Here is an 18771-nt window from a genome sequence, read left to right as displayed (position 1 = left end):
CCCAGCACTACCACTGTGGTATGGTTAGAACTTGTGTATTGCCATATAATGTGCGTGCAACAGAAGGACATGTCATTTCCCATGTGTTTTGGAGTTTTGGATGACAGCTGTCATGCTGTCCCACTTGCATGATGTGTTGCTGTATACCATGTGTTGGCAATGCTGATTCCATATGGGGCTATATACTGGTATGACATACCTATGGGCAGCCATCCTTTTCAAAATGCATCATATGCCAATGTAACATTAATGTTTACAACATGGTAATGATCATTTTTTTCAGTAATGTACATTATAATTTATTCAGTAACAGTACATTACTCTGCATTTGCTCCGTTACATTTCCATGTCTATTCCTTATTCATACAGGTTCTCACCTTCCAGCAATATTTGTACATTAATTGATAATTGTCAAATTAACTGATAATTGTACATGTCTCTGCACATAGTCCAGTCCACAGTGAAACATCATTGCACCTTTGGCATGTGAGCATTCACTGACTTATCACTGATGTGATGTAATGATGCTCTCAGGACTGTCCTTTGCTCAGTAATAAGCAGGGTGCTTTACATACACCTGCAGTTGTTTACTCAACATTGGCATGACAGGATATGTGTATGTGATTGAAATTCTTAGCTTGCTTACCTCTGCCTGTTGGGGTTGCATGATTGCACATTACTGTGTATGTGTACTTTATACATGCTCATTTCTGTGGACATTAGCAATGCAGTCTGCCCACATGAGATACATTAGCCATTTTTGCTTAATCGCTGGCTACTGTTTGCGATACCTCCTTGTTCTCATTATACTCATGTGTTGATCAGTGTATGTTGTTGAAATTCATGTCCACAACCTGATATTTTTTTAAGCTGTAGTGTTAGATTTGTGCAAATATTCTTACATGTCATTGTTGTGTGGATGTATACTGACATTGCTTCCATGTACATTCCATTTAGGCCACTGACAGTCACACTTGTATGCCTACACCTGTGTATTGCCTTTGATGTGGCATATGTGTGTTATATATACACATTCCATTACACATTTGTTTGGGTTGTGTACATCTACTTGTGTATTTAGCAGCCATTTTGCTGATTTGCTGTAGTACTGTTGTTTGGTACTGTGCTTGGTTGTTTGCCTTTCACATGTATGGTCGGAGGTTCTGTTCTGTCCTTTACTAGGGTTATCTAGCATTCTTAGATCTGTATTTGCTCATCTGTGACACTGCTTGGTATACACTTGCACTGCTCACAAAGTTTTTGGATATCTGTTGATTTATTCAGTGTGTACTGTGATCCTTATTTTTTACCCTACAACACACATCATTGGTCATACACATTCAGGTATGACTGCCACACAGATTGCAATATGCTGTAATGTAATAGTGCATAGAGAGATATGTTTTTCTGCATTTCATCATAGCTGGTATGCCTCCTCACCTGTTTGACCAATTTCCATTGCCCATGTTGGGAGTGTGCCATCTGTGTAACTTACTTGTCCTTAATGTTTTTTTCTAACTTTTTTTCTGTCGTGTGTTGTGATATTTGTTCTATGGTATACTTGCTGTGATGGCCTTTTCCTCCTCTTTCTCTATCTTTACCTTTCCTTCTATTCTTAGAAAAAAAAAAAAAAAAGATGGGCCCTATTCCCACCAAAAAAAAAAAAAAAAAAAAAAAAAAAAAAAAACATTGCCTATGCCCTCTGACTTTCCCTCTGATTTTCCTGTTCCAACATCCCTCTTGTGTGCTCCCTTCTTCACCCATACCCCACATCTACTTTTCTATCTCCTACTTCCCTTCGGTCTGTGCATTACCTATATTCACCACACAAGCGCACACCCATTGTTAGCTAATGTTAGCTGTGGTGATGTGGCTGTGTTTGCATTTCGCCTTTATTCATTTTTTATGAGAAAACTTACAGATTCTGATGGCATCTTTAAGTGATAGCTAGCATATTTTAATAATAACGAATGTACGGTGATATTCTGTAGCTGTCCATAAGCTTACAGGAGAGATTCTGTTATATATGTGTATTTAAAACTGCCAGAAAGCATGAATTGTGATATTCTTTCCATAACTTTGTTAATGTACATCACTCTTTTGACAGCGATTTTTCATTACTTATGAATCAGTTATGGGTAATATACAGTGAGTTATTACTAGTGAGAAACTCCATGGTGCTCGAAGATATTTGCAGTTTACTGTACATTTGCATATTACATGGTTATCCACAACTTTGCTGCTAATATTGTAGTAATGCACCAGATTCCACAAACTTTACAGAATTCAGCTCACTAATTCTTTATAAACTGTAGATGTATTAATTTAGCTTGAGCATATATTTTTTTATGAATTTAAAATGATAAATGTCTATGGTAAGAATAAATGTATACATTTGCATCTACACACTGCTATTTAAAATAGAGATAACTGTCTTTTACGATTGAATATTTATGAGGAAGGTATTTCCCGTTCTGCTTATGTGCTAATGAGATCAGCTGATTTAGTAATTAAGTGTTTATTTTTCTTCCTACATAATAGGTTGTTTACATGGATTTTTTTTTACTTCCGATTAAGTCCTGTAATGTAAAGGATGAAAACACTTAAATGTCTATCTTAAGTTCAATCAATATTTTTTTAGTACGGTGAATCTCATCTTTGACCTGCAAGATTTGTTCATAGTGTGTGGTAGTTTTAGTCTAAAGGACACCGAATACAGGGTCAGAGTCTCCATTCTCTCCTGGTAGCTCACGTCGTTTTTGTTAGGAACCTCTGCAATTTTTCAAACTGTATAATATGTCTATTAATACACATCCAAAAAGGGGCATTGTAATCTATGCTGTGCCTGATTTCTGTGAAATATATAGGGGTAAATACTTCTTTGGCTCTAGAAAAGATACCCTTGCAATCAGCTGTACCAGACACTATTGCAATATGATGCTCGAAGGAGAGGAAATTATCTACCTATGTCCAAAGGTCTCTTCCATCTTCATTTTGGAGTGGGGTGCTGGATAAACTATAAGATGAGTTGAGGGATAGTTTACCAAATGCAACAATACTGCACTTTTTAGCATTTAGTTTTAGCCCATTTTCTGTGCATCAGCTATTAACATGCAAGTTCAAGCTGTAGCTTCTGAATTTGAGGATGACACCCAATTCACAATAATCTGCAAACTTGGTTAAACAGAGTTTCCCATTTTTGCAAACAAATACCCTTAAGGTCCAATGTCATTATCAGTGACCCTAATTAATGAGAGGAGTTACAAACTGAATGGCAACCATCCTGAACTTTTAAATGTTTAAATGCTTATGGAGGTCTGAGAAATCCAAACAGGTCTCCATTCTTCTGTTTGGGGATTAAAAATAAAGCATAATAATCTGATCCAGTGAACTGACAGGAAACATTTTATGATAATTTTAATGGCCACAGCCTCTCTCATAATGTAGAGTATATATATTATTTATTATTTATTTATTTATTTACATTTGTTGACCGGGAGTGCCCGACTGGACGTAGGTCCATTTTCAGCAGAGGTCCAGGGAGAAAAGCTCCACAGTTAAAATAAACAGACAGTAGTTACATTAGATTACATAGTGATTAACAATTTGATTAACATAGCAATTAATTACAAACATATTTACAGATGAAGAACATAGTACATCAGCAGACAACTAGAATCTTTATCTGCAAAGTACATAACAGACATTAACAAATGTTACAATAAGAAGTTCCTGTTGTATAATAAGTACTAGGCTTATGAGCATCTCAGCTTGCTATAATCAAGGTAGTTAGTGGGTTGGAAAGAAAGGTAGTGGTTGGATGGGGTGGGTGATATTAGAGTGGGAGTTGCAAAGGCATGGCCAGCATGTTTTTAGGTGTGCTTTTAGTAAAGTTTTGAAGTGGTTGCATGATAGTACGGAGGAAATTGTTGGTGGGAGGGAGTTCCATAATTTGGCTATGGCGCAAGAGAATAGTGCTTCACCAGCAAAGTTATTGGCTTTAGTGATCTGCAAGTGATTTTTGTTGCTGGATCTTAGTGGTCTGGTGGTGCGATAGGGTTGGAGTAGATTCTGGAGGAATGGGACATTTAGTGGATGGTTTACTAGTTTGTGGGAGTGTGAGTTGATACCATTGAAGGGGGTGAGGGAGTTCAAACCAGCCCAGTTCAGCAAGTGAGAGACAGTGGTGACTTAGGTAAGATGCCCCTGTGGCGAATTTGGTGATTTTGTTGTAGCAGGTCTCTAGCTTGTTTAGATCACATTGCCTTAGGTTGGTATATATTGGAGAGGCATAAAGTAGAGTGGAGATAAGGTGGGAATTTGCTACTGAAATCTTTGCTGCTTTGGTGAGAAGTTGCTTATTTCTGTATAATGCTCCTAGTTTTTTGTGGACTTTTTTTATGGCCATGGATATGTGAATGTCAAATTTTAGTTTATTGTCTATTTCCACCCCTAGCAATTTGGTGTGTTCAGTTGGGTATATAGTGGTGTTGTCTTTTGCTGTGATGTTAAAGTGAGAGTTGTTTTGAGTATGTTTGGGGGGTTGGAAGATGAGTAGTTTAGTTTTGTTTGGGTTGAGTATTAATTGGGCATCAGATAACCAAATTTCAACAGAGGAAAATACTTCCTGTGTGACTTTTTGCAGTTTGGGTAGCGTATTGTATGAGTGTGCCATGTTTGGTGGCAGAGGCTAGATTATTGGTGAAAACAGAGAAGAGTAGGGGTCCAAGGATGGATCCTTGGGGAACCCCTATGGAGACAGGTAGTTGGGGAGATATGTCATTCTGACATACAATGGATTGTTGGTGGTCAGACAGGTAACTCTGAAACCAACTGGTGACTGATTGAGAGAAGGACAGGTTATTGAGGACAGCGATGATGTTGTTTATGTGGGACCATGTCAAATGCTTTAGATAGGTCTAGGAAAGTAGCAGAGGAGAGATAGCCATTGTTTTTATACTGTAGGATAGTGTTAGTAAAGGAGAGTAAGGCAGTGGTGGTGCTATGGTTTGGTTGGAAACCATGCTGAGTATTGGAAAGGAGGTTGTTAGTAAGGAGGTAGTCTGAGACCTGAAAGTGTATGCATCTCTCTAGTATTTTGGAGAGTGGAAAGAGAATAGCTATGGGGCGGTAACTGGTTAGTTCTGTGGAGGGGCCGCCTTTATGGAGGGGAATTATATGTGATACTTTCCACAGTGTGGGATTGTAACTTTCTGACAGAGATCGGTTAATCAAGATGGATGCTGGGTAGGCCAGAGCATCAGCTACGAGTTGTAGGTATTCACTTGGGAGGTTGTCTGCTGTTAATTTGGTGGGCTTAAGTTTAGTTAAAGAGTTTTTTTTATGTTGGAGGTAGGTACAGGAGAAAAAGAGAAGGCAGTGGGGAGATTACTAGTTGAAGGTGTGGGTTGGAGGGGAGGGGGGTTGTGTTGTTTAGCTAGTGATAGTATGGTTTGTGTGTAGTGTGTGTTGAATGAGGTAGCAATATTTTCGGACGATTGAGGGATGTTGGGTACTGACTTTACCTGGGTGGAGGATAGAGTTTACAGAGGACCAGAATTGTTTGGGGTTGTGTTGGGAGGAGTCTAGGGCAGACTGGTAGTATAGGAATTTGTCCTGTTTTATTAGCTTTTTGACTCTATTGCATAGTTCTAGGAATTTCTGTCTAGTTGAGGGTGTTTTGCGCCAGTGCTCCCAGGTTTTATCTCTGTTTTTCATTTCTGACTTAGTGGTTTTCTGTAGCCATGGGGAGGGTTGTGCTTTGGTTCTGGAAAGTCTTATGGGGGCATGGTAATTAAGGATGCTCAGGAAGGTAGTATTAAAAAATTCAACTGCGTTATCAAGACTGAGGTACTTTAGAGGATGCCAGTTACATTCTTTGAGGGATGAGATGAATGTGAGTGGGTTAAAGTTTAGTTTTTTACGTATTTAACAGTAGATGACAGGTTTAGCTTGGTATAGGTATTTTTTTGAGTAGGAATGTTGGGGAGTGATCACTGAGGCTATCTGATAAGCAGCCTGTTATATATGACTGGGGGCTCTTACTGACTAGTATCCAATCCAGGGTAGTGTGCTTGCTGGAGTTTTTACTAATCCTGGCTGGTGACTGGACTAGTTGGGTGAAACCATAAAGGTTTACATGATGGGTTGGATGGTTGCCAGAACAGGATTGCCAGTCAATACTGAAATCACCTAAAATTATAGTTTCTTGGGGAAGATGGTGGGTAGACCAGCTGAGGAGGTTTTCTTGTGGAGGGATGTTTTGGCCAGGTGGGAAGTAGCATCCAATTATGTTGATGGTTTTGTTTTGGTTTATTTTGAGGTTGGTATATATTATTTCTTCATTGCCGATTTGTGGAGCTGATAATTTTAAGATCAGGATGCTTAGATGCTGTTTAAATATTATAGCTACACTGCCTCCTTTCTTGTTTAGCTGGTCTACTCTTAGTATGCCGTAACCGGTAGGGAGTATTTGCTCACTGGAAATGTGAGGTTTTAGCCAGGTTTCTGTCAGGATGACTATATCTGGGGAGTACAAGTCTATGGTGGCATGGAGTTCATGGACTTTGGAGATACTTCTAATATTTAGGCTTAGTAGAAGGAAGTCACTTGGCTTTCTATTGGCTGTGATATGGGAGAAGTTGTGGTTTCTAGTCTGATTATGAGGATTGGGGTTGGAGATCGTAGGGCCAGGGTTGGGATAGATGTCTCCACTTAGGGCTAGTGTTGATATGCATGAGGTTATTAGTTTTCTCAGTTTTTGAATGTGCTTGTTTATTAGGGAAACTTTATGATTGTGCTCTGTGGGTAATAGTTATGGTGGAAGGGTTACTATGTTAAGTTGTAGGGATGCTTTATGTTTGAGTAATATAGTTGGTAGAATATATGGGGGGTGCATAGGGATTGTTCCTGAGTTTGTGGGAGGGGAGCTGAATGAGGTTGAGACATGAGTGGTGGTGTGAGTAGTAGTACAGTGGTAGTGGTTGAGTGGAGGAATGATGGAGCTTTGGTAGGATGTAAGATATGCAAGGAAAGTGCATGCAGTGAGCATAGGTAAGGTATGCTTGTACATGTTAGTTGAGGAAGTGTGATAGTAGTGGGAAGATGGAGAAGGTAGTGTTGGGTTAGCGCTGTGGTTGGCTATTGGAAAGATGGGAGGGGTTTGTGAGTGTAAATAAAGGTAGGACCACTGAGGGCGGGAGGGAATAGGGAGCAGGGTGGGGAGCGAAGCGGGTAGAGTCCCTGTTAGTAGCTCTTATGAGGGGGCTGGAAACAATCAGGCAACAGAGTAAACTGATAAATGAACATATGATAGTGGCAAAGGGTGGTTGTAGTTTTAAAAATGGTGCCTGCCACAGGTAATATTTATTAACTTTGACATTGGCTTAAGGTAATAAACAGGGAAGGGGAAGGGGGAGGGGGAGAACAAGGGTGTGAGCAGTCAGTTCTTTTGTACTGCTGCTAATGAGCCAAAGCAAAGACAAGTTTGTGTTTAAGAAACAATCAGAATTGACCAAGGACTGCTCTGAAACTGTAAGTCATTTCTTAACCATTTCTCAGGTGGAAAAACAGGATAACCTTGTATCAGTAGGCTACTGTGGTCTCAGTTTAAATTAACAAACACACAGTATTGATCAGTTATGGATACTATTTGCTAACAGAAGGGAATAAGAGAGAAAGTGGAAGATGAGTGTGTGTGTGTGTGTGTGTGTGTGTGTGTGTGTGTGTGTGTGTGTGTGTGTGTGTGTGTGTGTGTGTGTGTGTGTGTGGGGCTGCTTAAAGCCAAAGCAGAGTGCTCTCCAGGGGAAAATGAATATTGGCTCAAACAGGAAGACACATTCTCAAAGTTAACTTTAGCTGTTTGCAGACAGTTCAGACCCAGACTGCGCTTTTCTTATAAGAATGATAAAGGCGGTATCGCAGTTGAATACTTAAGAGTGGTGTTAGGTTCAAAGTTAACTTTAGCTGTTTGCAGACAGTTCAGATCTGGACTGCGCTTTTCTTATTAGAATGATAAAGGTGGTACCACAGTTGAATACTTACGAGTGGTGTTAGGTTGGAGAGACATTGAGCTCCTCATGGGGCCTGTAGCAGAGGGATTGTAGTTTTTTTTTTTAAATGAGTGGCTATCCATGAAAGAAGGATTAAGTGAAGTAGGTCTATTACAAAAAGGCTTCATTCTTCCCACGATCAGAGAAGCAGCCTCTGAAAACAGAGAATATACAAGGTAAAGTCTCTTGTTTCACTTTCCCCCCTAATTAGTGAATAAAGTGATGAGCTTCTAGAAAAAAAGAGATTCTTAATTTATTTATTTATTTTATTTTTACATTTGTTAAGCGGGTTAGTCCAAATGGGCCCAAAGAGCCCTATTTTAGTGGAGACCCAATGAGAAAATCTCCAGGAAAGTAATTAAAAAAATAAGAAGAAAAAAAAAGTTATGTACTCGCCATAATCTTCCATCTCGCTTTCATTCTGTACTTGTGGGTTCAGAATCAAGTGGCCTATTACAAAATCTTGAGGTCTCCAACTAGCTTGTGGCTTACTCCCCATCACATGATGCTCTAGGGCATTCCCCAGATCTTGTTTGCTGGTATAGTAAAATGCATATATAAAAAATCTATTCATTAGTGTATAAGCAAGAAAAAGGTCAAAGGATATTAGATGCCAAATAGTAACCTCTCAGTCCTCCAGGAGCTAAACAAAAAAGGCTGGGAGTAGGAAGGTAGGACATAAGAATGAAAGCGAGATGGAGAACTCACATGGAACGTTATGGTGAGTACATAACTTCTTTATGCGAAGTTGTCCTATCTCGCCTTCATTCTGTACCTGTGGAACAGCGTCCTTAACACCATCTATCTTGGGTGGCTCATGGGATAACATTCTTCAGAACAGTGGGCCAAAGGAGGCCCTGTCCATGGAGGCCAAATCCACTTTGTAATGAGTGATAAAGGTATGAGGTCTTGCCCACGTTGCTGCCATGCAAATGGTATCAATTGGCAATTTTGCACAAAAGGCACAAGAGGTTGAAATAGCCCTAGTAGAATGAGCACTTATTTTGTCTGGAAGTTGTTTATTCACTGACTGATAGATAAATGAGATGTAATCTAATAACCACCTGGACAGAGTGTTTTTTGCTACTGAGGCCCCTTTCTTGCAGTCTGAAAAGGATACAAACAACTGATCAGTCTTTCTAAAGTCCTTTGTTCTGTGTAAATAGAAACTTAATTGTCTATGTACATCAAGTTGGTGTAACATGTATTCTGGCTTATTGCCATATGTGAGGAAATAAAACTGGTAAGTCTATAGACTGATTTAAGTTTGATTCTGAGCATACTTTTGGTAGAAAAGATGGGTTTGGCAAAGTGATTGTTAAACGGCATATACGGAGGTTTGATAGCTAATGCTTGTAATTCTAAAACCCTCCTAGCTGAAGTGATAGCCACTAAGAAAATCATCTTCCAAGTTAAGACCTTTGTCACAAGATGATGCAGGTTCAAATGGGGGTAGGATTATACAAGATAATACGAAATTTGGGTTCCATTTAGGAAGAGGTGGTTTAATGGGTGGTCTTAACAGGTTAGTACCTCTCAAGAAAGCTTTGCAAACTCTTTGGGACATAATATTTGGTTCCCCTCCTCCATAATGAAAATTAGAGATTGCTGTTAACTGTACTCGAATAGTTGCTGCAGCTGCTCCCTCATTAAAATGTTTTGCTAAAAATTCCAGTATAGAAGATATAGATGCAGAGAAAGGGTCAATATGATTTTTTACGGCCCAGGAGGAAAATCTTTTCCATTTACTGAGATATAATCTTCTCATAGAAGCTTTGTGAGAAGAAATCAGGCTATGTTGCACCGAGGCTGAAATGTTAGGTAGCCTGGCTATGTTTGGAATTGGAGCAGACAAGCTGTTAACCTGAGGGTTTGAAGAGATGGATGGAGCATTCCTGATGGATGGGTCAGAAGATCCAGCACTGGGTCCAGAATCCAAGGCTCCTCCTGAAGATGAGGCCGCAAGAAGGGGAACCAAATCTGATTTGGCCAGTTAGGGGCTATAAGTATTAAGGTCCTCCCAATGCATTGGGTTTTTAAAGAACTTTGGGTATTAATGGAAAAGGAGGGAAGACATAGAGGAGACCCGGGGGTCAATCGTGTACAACTAAATCCCTTGCAGATTCCCCCAGAGTAGGGATTAGGGCAAGGTAGCTGCTGCATTTGGCGTTCATGGATGTGGCAAAAAGATCGCAGGAAGTCTGGCCCCATTTTCAGAAAATCATTTCCACTATGTCTAGTTTCAGGGACCACTCGTGTGGCATCAGTATTGCTCTGCTAAGTTTGTCTGCTATCACGTTGTATTTCCCCGGGATATGCATTGCTACCAGAAAGCATTGGGAGGAGGTTGCCCACTGCCATACTCTCAGGGCCTCTCGACAAACAGGGTAAGATCTTGTTCCTCCTTCTTTGTTTATATACCATACCACTGACATATTGTCTGTTTGGATTGTAATCATTCTTAGTGGAAGAGAGTCCTGGAATGCCTGCAAACCAAGAAGCATCACTCTCATCTCTAGGACATTGATGTGCAAGTGGGCCTCGTGATCCTGCCAAGTGCCTTGGACTGTTCTTCCCCTGATAATGCCCCCCCCACCACCACCCCATCTGGAAGCATCTGTGGTCACTGTGGCAAGTGGTTGTGGAGGAACAAAAGGTCGATCTAAAGTCACTTTATCGAATTAAGCCAACAATGAAGGTCTCTTTTGCATGATTCTGTTAACAATCTGATGTGTCATCAGAAGTTCCTGCATAGACCGCTGAGCGAAGAGCAGCCACTGTAAAATTCTCATGTGTAGCCGTGCTAAGGTAATTACATTTACTGCTGCTGCTGCTGCTATGGTGCCTAGTACTTTTAGAACTGTCCTTGTTTGAGTTTTACTTTTGAAAAGAAGGTCTAGAACCTGTACTTGAAGGGTTTTGTACCCTCTCTGGTGGAAGCTTTGCCATCACTCTTGTAGTGTCTAAATCTGTGTCTATAGAAATAATATACTGAGATGGCAATAAGGCAGATTTTTCATAGTTTATTGTGATCCCTAGATGAGAACAAAGTGTTAGAGTGGTGTTTCTTGCTTCTGTTAGGAGATGCTTGGTGATGGCGGTTAGGAGCCAGTCATCTAAATATGGAAACACCCAGAATCCTAAATATCTCAGGTGAGCCGTAACTACTGCCATACATTTGGTGAACACTCTGGGGGCTGTAGTGAGACCAAAGGGCAGAGCTCAAAACTGGTACTGACTGTCTCCCAGTCAAAAGCGCAGATGACTCCTGGATGGCCTGTCCATTTTTATGTGGTAGTACACATCCTGGAGGTCTATACAGCACATCCTTTTCCCAGAAAGGGAAGTATCATCTGCAGTGTAACCATCTGGAACTTTGTCTTTTTTTTATAGATTTGTCTAGTCTGCTTAGATCCAGTATGGGTCTCCTGTCCCCTGTTTTCTTTGGAACTAAAAAGAATCTTGAATAAGTCCTGGATCCTATCTGGTCTGCGGAGACCATTTAGATGACTCTTTTTTTCTAGCAACTTCTGTATTTCTAGGGTTGCTTGATTCTTGTAACTGGGTGGAACATCTGGAATGTTTTTTATGCATGAGGGGGACTGAAAAGGGTATGGAGCAACCTCTGGATATGATAGCTTGTACAAACTTGTCTTTTGTGATTTTTTAGCCAGGCATCTGGGTACAAGGATAACTGGCCCCTGAATGCCTCCAGAGAAGAACAGATGGGCCTCCCTTCAAGAGCGTTTAAAGGGCTTACAAAAGTAGGATTCTCTATTGTCATAGCTTTGCGGACCCCCTCTGCTGCATGGCCAGCGTCTTCCATTATTGCTTCCCCCTCTGCCCCTGGTGGAAGACTCACCACTTGAGTCTTGAAAAACTCTCTAGGATTTTCAAAACCATAGTTTTCCTCCATTTTGGCCTTTAGGGTAAGACCTAGAAGGTGTGGAAAAATGGACTCCAATGGCAGAGAGAGTTTTTCCTTCCTGTTTACACTTGGTTAGTGTGTCTTTGACCTCAGGCTCAAAAAAGGACAAGCCGTCAAAGGGGTGTTAATGAAAGATGACTTGAAGGGTTCTGCAAAGTTACACAAGTGCATCCAGGAATGTCTCCTAAGGGAAATTCCTAAAGCCACTGACCTACATCAACTCTCTAAATGATGAGCCTCACGGATGAGTTAACTACTGAATTTAAGGTGGAGAGCTGGGAGGACACTTTATCCTGTACTCTCGCAGCTACTGAACCCTGGAGATTATCTCCAAGCTCCTTCAGGAGGTCTCTCTGTTACCTAGTGAAGTGTGTAAGATAATTCAGGGACCTGAGAGTAAAGGTCACTGAAGAAAGCATGCGCTTTCCTTACCTGTCCATTGTACACGACTCTTTGTTTGGGGGATGCTCAGAAGAGAATGTCTCTGACAACTCCTTCTTGGTGGCCGCCACCACCACCATAGCATCTACTGGGACACCTTTTCTAAGGAAAGTTTTATCCTCGGGGATGTGGTGAATTTATTTGACCTCTGGGGGGACAAGCTCCACTGAGTCTGGAAACTCCCACACCTTTCGACTAACTAAATCCATAAGTTCATCGAAATGCGGAGACACCCAAGTGGCAGAAGGCGAGACCCAAAGGCTTTCAGGTAGACAGACTTCTCATCAGATGGGTTGATGGGCTTCCAGCCGCCTCTCTGCTTAAGGATTTCTAGGATGTCTGCAAAAAAGACATCTTCAGAGGGTGATTGTGGGGACCATTCTGACTCATCGAGGTCTGTGTCTGATGTGATTGTCTCCTCTGTGGAGTCCAAATGCTTCCTCTTGCATAATTTCTTGTGAGGGACCTCTGCAGAAGGTCATCCTGGACAGGTTTCGGAAGAGAAGGGTTCACCCATTGGGGCATCCTGAGGCTTTGGGTCTCCACGTCTGTGTGGAATCGGTTGTGCTGAGATGGACACCAGTGCCTTCTGGGGAGGAATGAAAGAATTTGAGAGTGGAGCTGCTCATGCAGACAGCACTCTCCTCATCACCTCAAAAGCCCCCTGCTCATGACACAAGGAAGCCTCTGGCTCTGAAGAACCAGAGGGCTTCCCCAGCACCAAGGTGGTTGGCTCTGCAGCTGATGTAGGAGCCGAGCTCACCCATGCCGAGGCCCCAAGAGGCAAGTTCGGATCCAACATCTATCCAATCCGACTGTCCTCCCCAGACCAGACTGGAGAGCGTTGGCTTCTAGACTCCTCGGGCTCAGATGACACTGAGGAAGTTGAAGCAGCAGTTGGAGATGTAGATCCTGAAGCAGGTCTCTGCTCTGATGGCTCCACTACTATCAGCTCCGTGCATTCCAGCTCCGAGGCCCCGAGGAGGGTCAGAGGAAGAATTGATAGTGAAGGGGTAGGTCCACTCAGCTCTGAAACCTGCTGTGTTAGTTCGTACAATAATTTGGCTAGCGCTGGTGTACTCAAACGCCTCCTCACCACGCGATCCACATCTTACTCTGACAAACTCCTGGAGGACCAAGAAGAGAGGGGGCAGGAGATCTAGACCTCTGTAGAACAGGTGATTTTAAAGTCTGAGATACTGGCTTTAGGACAGTGGACCAGCTCCGAGACTGTAGAACCATCAGCTCCAAAACAAGAGGAGCTGAGGCACAAGGTTTTTCGAGCCCTACAGATTTCGGGTCCATTGAGGTCATTTTTGAAATTTTCTGTGACGGTCCAGATTGGTCTGAAAAGGATGAAAACCTTTTAGTTGACTTCTCAGATCTAGAAGGAGGGGAAGATGTTTTCTTTAATGCACTCCGACCTTCTTCTAAGGATTCAGAAAAAGAAGTCTTTAATAACCCTCTCAGTATAAGTTTATTTTTCCTTTCAAGGAGAACCCTTGAGCTAAATGAATGGCATATGGAGCACGACTCTTGTAAATGCAATGCTCCAAGGCAATAGACACATTCAGTATGACTATCCGTTAGAGATATATTTTGAGAACAATTAGCACATTTGATGGTTTAGTGTCTTTAGCTTGCTTAGACATAGTATCAGCAAAAACAACACTACTCAACAACAGCAGAAAAAAATAGAGCCATAACAGTCTACAAATGAAGCCTAAAGGAGCTCTCTAAGCTGAACGAGCTATTTAGGTATGGAAACAGAAGAAATGCTAGAAAATTTTTTATATATATATATATATATATATATATATATATATATATATATATATGTATTAGAACAAAAGGCACAGCATACAGGAAAAAAAGGCCTCTAACTAAAGGAGGCTGAATTGCTCTCTAAATTGAATGAGCTGACTCTGAAAAAGAGGGTGAACCCCTTTTTTTTTTTTTTTTTTTTTTTTTTTACAGAACAAAAGCACACCACACAGAAATAAAGCCCTCTAACTCAAACGAGCTTAGCCACCCTCTAACTTAAACAAGTGACTAGTAGAAAGGATACAACTAAATCCCTGTACAGAACAAACTCAGCACACAGACTAGAAATACCTATAACTAACAAGTAAAACACAGCGCGAGGCTAAAACTGTATTTTAAAGTTCACACACAGAGAAAAGCTAGGATAGGGGTGACACTGTTGGCCTTACGACAAACGACAGCCCAAAGGAAACAGCAAATAACAGCCACAGTTCAGTACTAGGACTTAAAAAGTCAAACGGCTAACAGGAAAACAGTTGTAAAGTCTTTTTAGAGTAAAGCAAATGTTTTAAATGTATAATATAAATTGAAAAAGGTAACTTAGCCAGAGCCAGTTGAAAAATGCATGATGCAGCAAACGAGATCTGGGGAATGTCCTAGAGCATCATGGGATAGGGAGTAAGCCACAAGCTAGTTGGAGACCTCGAGCTTTTGTAACCAGCTGAGTCGGAACCGAGGATCAGTTCCGAAGACACAAGTACAAAATGAAGGTGAGATAGGACAACTTCACATCACATCTAGCAATTCAAGTCTTAAGATATTTAACAGTACAAAAACAGAAGTATACAACATTAATATTTACAAGAAAAAAAGTACAGTATTTTGAGAATGTAGTAGCAATATGTTTGAGAAATTTGGTTAGCATTAAGTTATATACAAGGAATATATAGCAATGCCTAAAATAAAACATGTAATATATAATTCAGAGTAATATCATGACATAGTACAACAAAGATGTGCTTAATAGCATAGGTACTAACTGCAGAGAGAGTAATATGTGTAGACAGTTTAGATAACAGATACCAAGCAGAAATGTTGACTGAGAAAAGAACAATTCATTAGATAATTTTGTTTAAAGTATTGCCTGGGCAAGGCTGCAGCTCATGCCACTATGTCTGTTAAACACCACTGTAGATGCAGCAGATCCAACCAAGTTAAAATGTAATTTTAAAGGTATATTTATTTAAAAAAATAGCAACTATGTATAAATTCTCATTTTCAGAAATTTCATACAAGATGTTAATAAAACTTGCAAAATAATATCTGACTGGTATCTCAGGATAAATAACACAGTATTTTGTGAGTTGGGAGCTTTAGAACATGAGAAATGCTGTAGAATTTTCAAACTTTAATTTCATGACAGCATGATGTATCTCAACACTGCATCAATGTTATGGCTGTGCCCTTCTGGAAAAGTTACACAAGCCAAAACTTTGCCATGAAGCACTTACAATCTATTCAGCTATACACCATTTCAAAATCACAGACTGTAATGACACACAAAGCTTCACTTTATTAGTATTTGACATGCCCATATAATAGATAGGCAGTAATTTTGGACAAGCTATGTTTTCTCACCTAGTGATAACAGGTTTCCTGATGCATTGATGTAGGCAACATTATCAAATGTCTGGAAGCCATCATCATCTACCTGTAAGAAAGGTCAAAAATGTCACTTTTGCCAAGAAAAAAATTACCCGCTTTGGTGTTTTAATAAGACCGTTGTTCAGCAGTAAGTTATGAATCATGTTGTGAAGAAGAATGCCATTTCTTAGTTTAATCTAGTTACACCATCAGTCTTTTTGGGTAATGTGATGTTCTACTAGCATAGATATGTCACAGGAAAAGCCTTGTGGAAACTGAAGGAAAATGCTCTCATTTCAGTGCTTCACTAGATCTCCACCCCACACCCCTCACCCCCCACATTAGCAACAAATGATGCAACAAGACTATTGTAAAGATATCCTTAGTAAATGATTTTGTCTAGTCACTGCAGTAAAAGATGGACAAAATCTCATCTGACTAAAAAAAAAATCAGGTTATAAGGCTTATAACACAGGATTAGAATTTTGTCAGGTCCTCCTGTCAGATAGTCAGCTTTCCTTTGATAACCATGTTGCCAAAGTGGTTAGAAAATCCTTCTATGTGACCCATCTGATCACGAAAGGGTTCGCATCAAGATCTAAGGATGTAATGGTGCCCCTCTACTCTTCCCTCATCAGACCCATTATTGAGTACAATGCACCAATTGGAATGTACCTGGCTAGACATCTCCAGCAGCTGGAGAGACCACAGAGGTACCCAACCAAGAGGATTACTGGCCTCAAACAGTTGCCCTATGCAGCACAATTGAAAAAGCTAAGACCGCTTTCTCAGAGGCGATCTCCGTCTAATGTACAGAGCCATGGCCAACCCAGAATTGTTGAACATGCTCCATCTTAGCAAAATCAAATCTACTCGAGCTACACGCTCTAGGGATATAAACCTAAACACAGCAATAAATAGAACATGCTGGAGGGATGGATTCCCTTCGCAGGGACTTCCCTTACTATGGAACAGGGTCCCGATCTACATAAGACAGAGCCCCTCACTATCACTCTTCAAGAAGAACCTTGATGAGTGGATGGGTAACAAAGTTCACACCGGGGATCACACCAACAGCACTACTAGATAGGGGCCAAGGGTAGTAGCTGCTAGTAGAAGGGTCTAGGGAACTACTAAAGGGGCGGTGAATACCGCACAATGTGGCTGGGCTAATATATGCCTTCGGGCAGATAGCCCAGTACGAACCTATGAACCTATAGTTTACTTTCCTCCAAAATGGCAGAGATGCCTCTATGAAGTAACATCATTTACACCCCTTACAAACACAAGGTGCAGGGTTCGAGTCTCCCAAGGGATAACTGGCTAGGCTTAAAATGGCTCACAAGGGCAGATAGCCTAGTACTAATCTATGAACCTATGAACCTATGAACCCTCCACACCAATAAAACATTTTCAGAACTCTTTTTTTTAATGTATTTTTTAAATTCCCATATCATAATGAATAACATAAAAACAATTATCAACCATTTTAAACAAATATTTAGCAGGGCAATAAACACACTTACTCTAGTAAAAAAAGTAAAATTACTAAATATACTGCCATGGAAGAAGAAGAAGAAAAATAGGAAGGAGGAGGAGAAGAAGTGAAAGAAGAAAAATATGTCGCCTCACCTCATATCATGGTTGTTTACAAATATAATATGCCATCTCCATCACTTTTGTAAAGAAAATGATGGCAAAGGATAAACTTTCCAGCAAGATAACCTATATCGTTTAGTTGCCACTGAATCTGAACAGATTTTAACAATTAACTTTTTTTGGAAATACCTCAAGCAATATCTATCAGTAACTAAACAAATGACATTAATACATTAATCTGCCAAGGACTGCTCAGAATCTCAATCATATGTTGCCACCATTTCTTAACTCATGTAAAGGACCATTAGCAGAGAAGCATGTTTATTTTATCTTTGCTGCAATGCCAATATCATGCATTAGAGAATGGGCAGATTATATATAAAAACTTGATTACAGCATGAATCTTGTCCAGCAGGTAGCAGGGTGTTAATGTAGAGGTAATACTGCCTGAAAAACAAGGCCACCACTAAGCTCAGACAGTTAAAAAGCAAACCAACACCATTTTGAAATAAAAACTAAGACAAAAAAAGAAAAGCCTGTGAGTATATATGTATGCATTTGCATGTGTGCTTGTATGCAATCATGAGAGCGTAAGCTTGAGTGAGTGAGTGAATGAGAGAGATAGAGAAAGACTACAGACAGAGCTGAGTGTAACCAGCAGTCTATCAGCATGGCTTCATTAAACATTAAAAGTTATATAACTCTTAATGACCTTCATTATTTACTTACTTTAAACATAAGAAGTTTAACTGAAAAATCTATTGGCTTCAAAACCTTGGGTAGGACAGGGGGTTGAAGAAAAGCAATGCCTCATATTATATTTATTTGTTTACATTCATTTGCTCAAAAGAACACTTCAGAATTTGTGTTCATACACAACAAAGTGGCTATTAAGTGATGTGTGTGTGTGTGTGTGTGTGTGTGTGTGTGTGTGTGTGTGTGTGTGTGTGTGTGTGTGTGTGTGTGTGTGTGTTTTCTATGCATATGTGTGTGTCTGTTTCTACATGTGTGTGTTTTCTATGCATATGTGTGTGTGTGAGTCTGTATGTCTGCGCTTCTGAATATCTGTCTGTGTGTGTGTGTGTGTGTGTGTGTGTGTGTGTGTGTGTGTGTGTGTGTGTGTGTGTGTGTGTGTGTGAAGAAAATGACTATTTAAATGTGTGATATTTTTCATGTAAAATATTTTGTCCAGCAAAAATTGTACACATGCTAAATCAAGTTTGATTTATTAGGTGCAGGAACCATTTTACATCAGAAATATATGTGTATGTATGTGTCTGTGTGTGTATACACATATATATATATATATATATATATATATATATATATATATATATATAAAAT

The 18771-nt window shown here is 40.2% G+C and overlaps 1 protein-coding gene across 2 annotated transcripts in view; it reads right to left on the bottom strand.

Moving 5' to 3' along the window:
* XRRA1 (X-ray radiation resistance associated 1) overlaps positions 1-18771 on the bottom strand; it is a 1524348-nt gene that overhangs the window by 1216035 nt on the left and 289542 nt on the right. For both annotated transcript variants that reach the window (XM_044072671.1, XM_044072672.1), the window contains one exon: positions 15823-15895. In XM_044072671.1, coding sequence (XP_043928606.1) covers positions 15823-15895 — 73 coding nt within the window. The remainder of the gene's footprint in view (positions 1-15822; positions 15896-18771) is intronic.

The sequence above is a fragment of the Protopterus annectens genome, chromosome 5.part0 (assembly GCF_019279795.1).
Source record: "Protopterus annectens isolate FY-2018-M chromosome 5.part0, PAN1.0, whole genome shotgun sequence".
In the NCBI taxonomy this organism is placed as follows: domain Eukaryota; kingdom Metazoa; phylum Chordata; order Ceratodontiformes; family Protopteridae; genus Protopterus; species Protopterus annectens.
Note: the sequence above shows the minus strand (reverse complement) of the source record. Positions and strands in the feature narration are given on the sequence as shown.